General features: G+C 31.5%; 2 protein-coding genes and 5 non-coding genes across 7 annotated transcripts; all 7 read left to right on the top strand.

Annotated features, from left to right (window-relative positions):
• Positions 1-1,730: 1,730 nt before the first annotated feature.
• On the top strand, positions 1,731-1,810 carry LOC125582819. Its single transcript, XR_007320269.1, has one exon. It is a non-coding gene; the product is annotated as a small nucleolar RNA Z267 (small nucleolar RNA).
• A 137-nt stretch (positions 1,811-1,947) lies between these two features.
• On the top strand, positions 1,948-2,043 carry LOC125582824. The gene has a single exon (XR_007320274.1). It is a non-coding gene; the product is annotated as a small nucleolar RNA R44/J54/Z268 family (small nucleolar RNA).
• Positions 2,044-2,118: 75 nt separating this feature from the next.
• Positions 2,119-2,212, top strand: LOC125582844. Its single transcript, XR_007320288.1, has one exon. It is a non-coding gene; the product is annotated as a small nucleolar RNA snoR17 (small nucleolar RNA).
• Positions 2,213-4,710: 2,498 nt separating this feature from the next.
• Positions 4,711-4,806, top strand: LOC125582823. The gene has a single exon (XR_007320273.1). It is a non-coding gene; the product is annotated as a small nucleolar RNA R44/J54/Z268 family (small nucleolar RNA).
• Positions 4,807-4,881: 75 nt separating this feature from the next.
• Positions 4,882-4,975, top strand: LOC125582845. The gene has a single exon (XR_007320289.1). It is a non-coding gene; the product is annotated as a small nucleolar RNA snoR17 (small nucleolar RNA).
• A 3,010-nt stretch (positions 4,976-7,985) lies between these two features.
• LOC106430246 lies at positions 7,986-10,742 on the top strand. Its single transcript, XM_048747667.1, has one exon. It carries the CDS (start codon positions 8,344-8,346, stop codon positions 8,953-8,955), a length of 612 nt encoding a protein of 203 aa, XP_048603624.1. The 5' UTR covers positions 7,986-8,343; the 3' UTR covers positions 8,956-10,742.
• On the top strand, positions 9,092-9,930 carry LOC125582270. Its single transcript, XM_048748873.1, has 2 exons — positions 9,092-9,489; positions 9,531-9,930. Exons 1-2 carry the CDS (start codon positions 9,092-9,094, stop codon positions 9,928-9,930), a joined length of 798 nt encoding a protein of 265 aa, XP_048604830.1.
• Positions 10,743-10,956: the final 214 nt, after the last annotated feature.

Genomic DNA, 10,956 nt, shown 5'->3' with positions numbered 1-10,956 from the left:
TATGTAACAATATTACTTTACATATTTTTATTTTAAATTTAAAATTTATATGGAAGCAAATTAAATTGTACCTATATAGTAGATAATTTTTTTTTGAGATAGTGCTAAGAAAACAGATTTTTTTTTAAAAGAGAAGCGATAACATTGTACTTCAAAATAATTTTGTAGTATATCATATTTGAGAAATACACTAAGTTGGGTAAAATATCTTCTTTTAACTTCAAATAGAAATGAATCTTTCTAACTAACACAATCTTTGTAAATTTTATTTTTGCAAATTAATCAGTTTAAATTGTTACTACCATTAAATATATAATTAAATATTTATATAATTTTAAATTTTTTATATAAATCAAAACTAAAATAATTTTTAATATCTAATTATAGTTTTTACGATAAATAAAACTGAAATTGAGTACTTTTTGGAAAAAAATAAATTGATTTTGAAAATGTTTTTAAAAGATTTTGTTTGAAATTTCTTAAAAAATATTTATTTTATTCAAATAAAATATAAAATATTATAATTAATTCATGTCAAAGTTGATAAAATTTTAAAGAATAGTCCAAATTAAAATATTACGCATGAAAAGTTCATCACTACAATATATATATATCAAGTGATTTATTATAAAAACTGTATACGGTTGAATTTATAGTATTGTATTTTAAATATTATATATTTATCAATACATGTTTGTTAACGCAATACCTATATAAATATTGATACATGCATGTATAATATAATTAATAATAATAATAACATTTATTATGCAAATACAATAATGTTAGGATTTTTAATATTTGATTCGATTTTATTATTTGCAAGGTAACATTCTAACATTATTGTATTTGCAAAATAAATGTTATTATTATTAAGTAGATTATAAATGGTTATATGAAATATATATATATATATATATATATATATTGATGGAATATTATATTTTTGAAATTATGCATAGAGAAATTCTCTATGATAGTCATTTTTAAGTTTTTTGTCACAAAAATGGTCTTCAATGAAGAAAATGACCAAAATAAGTTTTATTAAAAGGTAAAAATGACCAAAATATGTATTTTTACCTTGGGGTTAACTAATATAGATTTAGAGTTTAGAGTTAAAGGGCGGAGTTTTGGGGATATGGTTTCAAATTTAAAAAAAAATAAAAATTAAAATTAAATTTTCAAAATAAAAAGATGTTATTTTGGTCATTTTCTTTCTTGAGAGCTATTTTGTGACAAAAACTTAAAAAATGCTATTTGAGAGAATTGTCCTTATGCATATCTAATAATATTTTGATGGAATAAAAAGAGAATTAAATAGGTTGTTAGGATTTTATCATGAAAATGTATAAAAAAAATATAAGCAATTTTCTAGGGATAGCTCATTTAAAATATTACACAAAAAAGTTATGACTTATATTTTAATATAGATAGTAAAGAATTATTATCATATATTATGTTATGGATTATGAAATTTTGAACCATGTCTTTTCTTAGAATCTGTTTGGGCCTCTAATGGGCCATTAATATTTTTTTCTTTTTGACCTAATTTTCGCCGCCGCTGCTTTGCTATTTATAGGCATCACGATTCGTTAGAGACTGAACGTAGCCACTTCTCTTGGAACCATTGTCTTGTGTTATCTATTCGATAGATCTGTAAAGATTCGATCTTTTGTCTTCCATTAGCGTTCTTGCATAGGTTTAGTCGTTGTTTCGTTTGTTTTATGTTTTGAATGCCTGGGATGGTGTTAATTAAATATACTTTGAGAGCTAAGTCTCTAGGAAAAAAGAAACAACGCTGAGGCATTCTTGAATCCTTTTTTGATTCTCTGATCATTAATCGTTCTCCTGTTTGTTAATCTAGGGTTGTATTCGAGACTAGTTTTCTTGTGTACTAGGTCGTATATGATGATATTAGCTCTTCAATTGTTTGGGTTTGAAAGATGTTGTGCAAGTGACGATAAAAAGACAGGGACATCAGATTCTCCTTAGGGAGAAGTAGAATGATGATTAATGTCTAAATGGGAATCTCTCTGATGCACACATGCTTTGTTTTAAGTCTTTGTTTTTGAATTGTGCCTATGATGTATATCTATTGATGTGTTTTCATCAGATTTTTATAGTGATGAATATAATCACAATTGTCACTACCTCTGAGGCAATATTTCTAGCGTTTTGATTTTCATAGTTGTGTTTATTAATAAGCCTTGTGATTGCATCTAAGAACGGAGATATGAAGGGTTGGTTTTGTTGTAGCCTAACATTTATGATTTGGCTCCGAAATTAATACCCAATGTAATCAGCTTTCTTTACTCTATATGAAGGCTCTCCTTGTTTAGATTTGCTGGTTGTTCGGATTCTTCATCTTTCATTGGCTTTTGTCAGTATTTTAAGTTCAATACTCATTTAATCCTGATCGAGTGAACGTGGAAAGTTGTAAGGCTTCAAACCAACTCTTCAGAACATGTGATGACCTCTTATGAGGCCCAGCCCACTAGCTAGTAGTGAACAAGTCTTTTGGAATTTAAACTCGTTCGAAGATTACCTGACTAGGGTTGTGCATCAATACGTTACTTGTCTTATAGTTTCAAGTAATTTTTAGAAAGTTGGAAATATATCCAAGTAATTAATAGATATTTATAAGTAGAAAGTAATTGAACAAGGTAAGTAGTTTGCAAGTAACATATTTTTGGACAAGTATTCGAAATAACAACTATCCGTTTCTGATAAGTCAAATACAAATCAGAAAATTCATTATTTCTTCCGTCCACCCTTAGAGCATCTCCAATGTATTACCCCATTTTTTACTCTAAAATGGTGCAACACCAAAATGGAGTAAGGTTTTATTTCAATGTATTATTCCATTTTCTACTCCAAAAATAATATTTTTTAAATGATTTCATTTTTATTTTATCAATAATTGCAAATAATATCTTATACTTATAAAAATTTACCAATTAACCCCAACTATTTTATGTTTATAAATAATTAAAACATAAATTATTTGAATTAAATATTTATTATTAAAAAGTACAAGAAATCATTAAAAAAGACAACATATATGTGGGTTCAACAATGAGCATTATAATATTTTTTCCACAAATGATCAACTAATGCATTTCGTAATGAAAAATGAACTTCTTTATCTTTGATATTCCTAAATCGAGCAAGAAAATTTTGAAATCGGACATTTTCATCTTTTGCAATTTCGATATCCGGAGGTGGAGCTTCTCTTCCAAGTTCAATTGGTGCATCGAGTTCACGCTCATCTTCAATTATCATGTTATGTAAAATTATACATGTAGTCATAATGTCATGTAACACATTTTTTTTCCAAAAACGAACAGGTCATTTGACAATGGCGAAGCGCGACTGTAGAACTCCAAATGCACGTTCAACATCTTTCCTGCACGTTCAACATCTTTCCTGCATGCTTCTTGTTGTTGTTGTACTATGGTCGACCATTTTGGATAAATACCATCCGCTAAATAGTAACCCATATAATATTCTTTTTCTTGAATAAAATAATGAGCAGGAGGAGCAATACCTTGAGCAAGATTGGAAAAAAGATGAGAAGAGTCCAACACGTTGATATCGTTATTAGTGCCTGGCATTCCGAAATATGCATGACATATCCAAAGATCATAATCTGCGACAGCTTCAAGAATTATAGTTGGTGATCCACTACGACCCGCATATTGTCCCGCCCAACCGGTAGGACAATTCTTCTACTTCCAATGCATGCAATCTAAACTGCCAAGCATTTCAGGAAATCCTCGGTTTTCACCAATATAAAGAAGTCTAGCAATATCACTAGACGTTGGTGACCGTAGGTATTTTTCTGAAAATATATTGACGATGGCTTGATTTTCTGAATATATTATTTTCATGTTATTGTATCATTTTAAATATTATTTAAGTAAGAAATAAAAACATTAAAGATTCAAAGGACCATTTTATAAATAAAAAAAGTTCAACTCCAAAATGGAATAATGGGTAAGATTACTCCATAAATGGAGTAACCCTAGCCATTACTCCATTTTGGAGTTGAAAATGGAGTGGGGTTGGAGAAGATTTTACTCCATAATGATGTTTGGAGTTGAAAATGGAGTAGGGTTGGAGATGCCCTTAGACCTGACAATTGTATTGTACTCCCTCCGTTTTTAATTGTAAGTAGTTTTGTTTAAAAACACGAATATTTAGAAAATTGTTATTTAAAAGAATATATCATTTAACCAATTAATTTAACCAATTATTAAAAATCTAACATTATTTCATTGGTCACACAATATCCAATAAATGAAAAAGATGCATTGAAATATGTAAACTACTTATATTGTGAAACAAACTCGCTAAAACTACTTATATTTAGAAATGGAGGAAGTATAAAACCATGGAGCTTACAAAAAAAAAACTGTATTTCCACGTCGATAAAACTTACTTCACTAGAAGATTTAAACAATAATCGACGTTTGTAATAAGATGTGACTACTATTCAGCTGGGGAAAAGTGTTAATTTCGACCACTAAAGTGCTAAGTCTCTAGGAAAAAAGAAACAACTCTGAGGCATTCTTGAATCCTTTTTTGATTCTCTGATCATTAATCGTTCTCCTGTTTGTTAATCTAGGGTTGTATTCGAGACTAGTTTTCTTGTGTACTAGGTCGTATATGATGATATTAGCTCTTCAATTGTTTGGGTTTGAAAGATGTTGTGCAAGTGACGATAAAAAGACAGGGACATCAGATTCTCCTTAGGGAGAAGTAGAATGATGATTAATGTCTAAATGGGAATCTCTCTGATGCACACAAGCTTTGTTTTAAGTCTTTGTTTTTGAATTGTGCCTATGATGTATATCTATTGATGTGTTTTCATCAGATTTTTATAGTGATGAATATAATCACAATTGTCACTACCTCTGAGGCAATATTTCTAGCGTTTTGATTTTCATAGTTGTGTTTCTTAATAAGCCTTGTGATTGCATCTAAGAACGGAGATATGAAGGGTTGGTTTTGTTGTAGCCTAACATTTATGATTTGGCTCCAAAATTAATACCCAATGTAATCAGCTTTCTTTACTCTATATGAAGGCTCTCCTTGTTTAGATTTGCTGGTTGTTCGGATTCTTCATCTTTCATTGGCTGTCAGTATTTTAAGTTCAAGACTCCCTTAATCCTGATCGAGTGAACGTGGAAAATTGTAAGGCTTCAAACCAACTCTTCAAAACATGTGATGACCTCTTATGAGGCCCAGCCCACTAGCTAATAGTGAACAAGTCTTTTGGAATTTAAACTCGTTCGAAGATTACCTGACTAGGGTTGGGCATCAATACGTTACTTGTCTTATAGTTTCAAGTAATTTTTAGAAAGTTGGAAATAATATCCAAGTAGTTAATAGATACTTATAAGTACCAAGTAATTGAACAATGCAAGTAGTTTGCAAGTAACATATTTTTGGACAAGTATTCGAAATAACAACTATTCATTTCTGATAAGTCAAATACAAATCAGGCAAATCAAGTTTACGTAAAAAAAAATAAGTATCCTTCTTGTGTCCACCTTTAGACCTGACAATTGTATTGTACTCCCTCCGTTTTTAATTGTAAGTAGTTTTGTTTAAAACCACGAATATTTAGAAAATTGTTATTTAACAAAATATATCATTTAACCAATTAATTCAACCAATTACTAAAAACCTAACATTATTTCATTGGTTACACAATATCCAATAAATGAAAAAGATGCATTGAAATATGTAAACTAATATTGTGAAACAAACTCGCTAAAACTACTTATATTTGGAAATGGAGGAAGTATAAAACCATGGAGCTTACAAAAAAAAACTGTATTTCCACGTCGATAAAACTTACTTCACTAGAAGATTTAAACAATAATCGACGTTTGTAATAAGATGTGACTACTATTCAGCTGGGGAAAAGTGTTAATTTTGATCCCAACAATTTATGTCGTGCCAAATACAACCCGAACAATTGATCAGTGCCAAATACGGTTTCAACTCAATTATAATTCGAAAAAACTATCCAAACTTCTTAAAATGTGCTTAAATCTACATTGATTCTAACAAAAGTTAGTCAATCGTTAACATGATAAAACGACGTTGTTTTGTTGTTTTGATATACGAGGAAAAATGTCAATTTCGACCCCAACACTCTCAGTCGTGCCAAATAGGACCCGAACAAATGGTCAGTGCCAAAACCGACCTTAACTTAATTATAATTTAAAAAAAACTACCTGAACTTTTTAAAACGTGCATAAATCTACATTGACTCTACAGAAATTTGTCAACCGTTAACAAGATAAGACGACGTCGTTTTGATATATATATATATATTATTTTTAAAAAAAAAATATGTTCATTCCGGAACTCAAACCGTGTTGTGATACCCTTTTAAAGGGGCACACTAACAACTAGATAAAAATAATTTCTTGAAATATTATTACAAATTTGAAATTATATAAACTATTATTCTTCTTTATCTTATCTAATTTATAATTTTGGTGATAATTTTTTCTGATTTATATAAATACATTAACATGTTTTTTATTAATCATATCTTTAATAAACTTATATCTTACTAAAATATAAATAATAAAATATTTATTATTATACGATCTTAAATATACTTAAAACTTTTAATTTATTTATAAAATTTTTTTATACAAATTATTTTTAATTTTTAAACTTAAGTAGATTTTTTTTTTAATTTTTCAAAGTTAATATTATATATTTTTGATATTTTCTTCAAAAATATTAAGAGGTCTTTTACCTTTCTTTCACTAAGATATCTTGTACAAAATATTAGACATATTAAACAATAAATGAAGTATATAAAGCAATCACCAAAGTTTTAAATTGGATACGATGAAGAAGAATAGTAGTTTATATAATCAGGAATTTCAATTTGTAATAATATTTCAAAAAATTACTTTAGTCTAGTTGGTAGTGTGCCCCTTTAAAAGGATATCCCGGCACAGGTTTGAGTCCCGGAATGAACATATTTTTAAAAATATATATATATCAAAACAACGTCGTCTTATTTTGTTAATGGTTGACTAACTTCTGTTAGAGTCAATGTAGATTTATGCACGTTTTAAGAAGTTAATGTAGTTTTTTTAAAATAATAACTGAGTTGAGGTCGTTGTTGGCACTGACCATTTGTTCGGGTCCTATTTGGCACGACTGAGAGTGTTGGGATCGAAATTGACACTTTTCCTCGTATATCAAAATGACGTCGTTTTAGCTTGTTAACGGTTGACTAACTTCTTTTAGAATCAATGTAGATTTAAGCACGTTTAAGAAATTCGGGTAGTTCTTTTGAATTATAATTGAGTTGAGGTCGTATTTGGCACTTATCAATTGTTCGGATCGTATTTGGCACGACTGAAATTGTTGGGGTCGAAATTGGCATTTTTCCCTATTCAGCTGAATAGGATTTTAGACAACAATCGAGACTGTTAGAATATTACTTTTTATAAAGTTTTAAAAGTAAAATCGAAAAGTTATCTAAGAAATGACCGAATGAAAAACAACCAGAATAGAATATTAAGCGAATAAAGTCAGGCCACCATAATTGAGAATGATGTGAATCAGATTTTACCATGTAGACCCCATGGTAGCAGATAATTTTTAAATAAATACTTTTAAAAAGTAAAGAAAAAATCTCCAAGTATAGGAAGAAACCCTGTTCGAAAACGAGGCCGCTTAGCCGCCGTTGTTCGGAGCTCTACCGCACCGAGTATGGTCAAATCAGGCAACCTAGGCGCTGAACCGCGTAAATCCGCGTTGACCGCGTAATAGCCGCGTTTGCCGCGTAATATCCGCGTAATATCAAAACACGGACATTTTATTATGGCTTGTTACTAAAAGATTTTGTGTAATGTCCATTATATTAAAACCCAAAAAAATAGTTAAAGCCCAAAACAAACAAATAAAAACTACATTTGGGGATTTTTTATCGAGCAATCCCTAATCTAAAATTCTAAATTATTGAGAAAGCAAAGGAGATTGAGAGTGGAGATGTCAAGCTTAGATTGAGAGTAAGAGACAAACTGAAACTGAATCGAGTTACCAAATAAATTAAGGTAATATCCTTGTTCGAGTGTTAGCAAATTAAGTTACAAAGCTATGAATTCTTTTTTGGTTCACTGGTGTTTGTTTGACAACTAGTTCTTTATTTTGACTTTTGATTAATTGTACTTGTCTGTTTTGCTTCTTCTTTTGTTCTTTTGTGTTTGTTGTCGTGAGAAACAAAGAAGACGCTTACGTTTTGTACTTCGTCACACACGTGCTCATACTTCATACATAATTTTTTTTAAGGTTAAAAAGATGGACAATCCACCAACAGATGCACCTCGTCCTCTGAAGCGAAATTCAAATGATGTGGGATGGGAATTTGGAGTCTTATGTAATCCAAAAAATGTAGACAAGGTCAAATGCAAGTTGTGTGGAAAAGAATTCGCTGGTGGTATTTATAGAATGAAAGAACACATTGCTCATGTGAAAGGGAATGTCTCAGCCTGTCCTGTATCATCTAAAGCGGATCAAGAGAAGTGTAAGGAGGCAATTCTTGATGCAAAAGAGAAAAAGGGTTTGAAGAGGAAACATGAACAAGAACTGAGGGCAGAAGTGAACATAAACAAAGGCAGCAATGTTGAAGAATTGGAAAGAGAGTTGGGAACTCTTAAAAGTCCTCACTTCCAAGGTCTCATCGATCAGTATGCAACCTCCATAAACCCTGAAGCTTCTTTGGCTGCACAAGCACGACAACAAAATATACATGACGCCATATCTAAGGAGAAGACACATGCTGTCCGCCAATACTGTGCTAGATGGATGTATGAAGAAAATGTTGCTTTCAACGCCATTGACAATGAAAGTTTCAGGTTGTTTTGTGAAGCTTTGGGACAGTTTGGACCTGGTTGGGTGCCTCCAAGTTAGTATCAGCTCAGAGGACCATTGTTAATTGAGGAACAAAAAAGGACCAAGGAAAAGTTGAAGTCTAGAAGAAGAATGGGAAACAGAAGGCTGCTCAGTGATGACCGATGCATGGAGTGATATGAAAAGAAGAAGCATAATGAATTTGTGTGTCAACTCAAGGGGAGGTACATGTTTTCTTTCATCAAAAGACACCTCTAAAGATTCTCACACGGGGGAGTACATCTTCAATTACATTGACCAGTGGATTGAAGATATAGGAGCTGCAAAGGTAGTGCAAGTGGTCACTGATAATGCTACAAACAACGTGGCAGCTGCAAAGATGCTGAAACAAAAGAGACCAAATATATTTTGGACAGGTTGTGCTGCACACACTATAGATCTGATGCTCGAGGGAATTTCTAAGCTTCCGGGAATTGCAAAGATAATTGACCAAGCAAAGGCTGTTACGATCTTTATATATGCTCATCATACAACACTGTCCATGATGAGAACATGTACAAATAACAGAGATATCGTAAGACCAGGAGCAACAAGGTTTGCAACTTATTTTTTGACTATGCAAAGCCTATACGAAGAGGAAAGGCACAACTGATGAGCATGTTTGGCAGTGATGAGTGGCATAGTTGTAAGCATTCTAAGTGTCTGAAGGGTAAGAATACATTTGACACGATTATGAGTCATGGGTTTTGGAGTAGTGTGAATGTTGTCTTGAAGATCTTCAGCCCTCTGGTGAAGGTTCTAAGGCTGGCTGATGGGGAGAAAGTACCTTCTCTTGGATTCATTTATGGTGAGATTATCGAAGCTAAGAATTCTATCAAAGAAGCTTCAAATCATTTGGAGAAGAACTACCAACCTATCTTTCGAATCATTGAAGAGAAAATGAAAGATAGGTTAGATACTCCTTTGCATGTGGCTGCCTACTTTCTCAATCCATATTATTTCTACAAAGATCCAGAAATTCAAAAAAGACTATGAAGTCATGGAAGGATTCATAGCTTGTGTAGAGAATTATTATCATGGCGACTTTGAGAAGCAAAATAGGGTTGTCAATCAGGAGCTTAGTCTTTACAAGAGCAAAAGTGGCTCATTTGGTAGAACTTTAGCACTCAAAGGATGCGAGATTAAAGATGACAAGTTTGATCCAGGTTTGTATGTTCAGATTGCTTGTCTTTCATTAACTTTTGATCTTTATTCATCAATACGAGTGATATGATTTTAGGGAACTGGTGGTCAACATATGGATGTGGTACACCAACTCTTCAAAAAATGGCTACAAGGATCCTTGCTTTGACGTCAAGCTCTTCAGGATGTGAAAGAAATTGGAGTTGCTTTGAAGGGGTTTGTTTATTAGTTCTCTTTCTCTAGGAATCTAACTATTTTTGAAATTCACAACTTTTTTTAATTGCAGATTCACACAAAAAAGAGAAATAGGCTAGATGCCAATCGCTTAAATAGCTTAGTCTATGTGCAATTCAATGCAAAGTTGTTTAAGAAGCAGAAAAAAATCAGAGAGCAAAATGCTGATGTGATATTCGATGATGGTAATGAAGATACAGTGGAAGAATGGCTTGTGGGCCGTGTACCAGACATAGACAATGATCTTAATTTGCTACTTGTAACCCAAGCTCCAAGGGTAAGAGATTTATATGATGATGACTTTGAGTCTGAAGAAGATGAGGAATATGCTGTGGACATGGATTTTGAACCAGATGTATATCAAGATGTTCCTCTCTCTCATGATTCATAATCTGCTAAGTAAGGTTAGTAATTTTATCTTACTTAGTAAGGTTAGTATGTTAAGTTACAGGTCTTATAGATCTTCGTTGTTTTATATCTTTTTATTTGTAGGTGTATGTCTTTTGTTGCAGGTGTATGCTAAGTAGTCTAACTCCTAACACATCTACCCAATTCATGGTGATTATTTGATCTGAAGACAAAAGGATGAAGACTTCGATCCTTTTTTGTATTTTGTATGTTCTCAAGATCAAGACAATCTATTTT

Source organism: Brassica napus, chromosome C2 (genome assembly GCF_020379485.1).
Source record: "Brassica napus cultivar Da-Ae chromosome C2, Da-Ae, whole genome shotgun sequence".
NCBI lineage: Eukaryota > Viridiplantae > Streptophyta > Magnoliopsida > Brassicales > Brassicaceae > Brassica > Brassica napus.
This window is presented reverse-complemented; position numbering and strand designations above follow the sequence as displayed.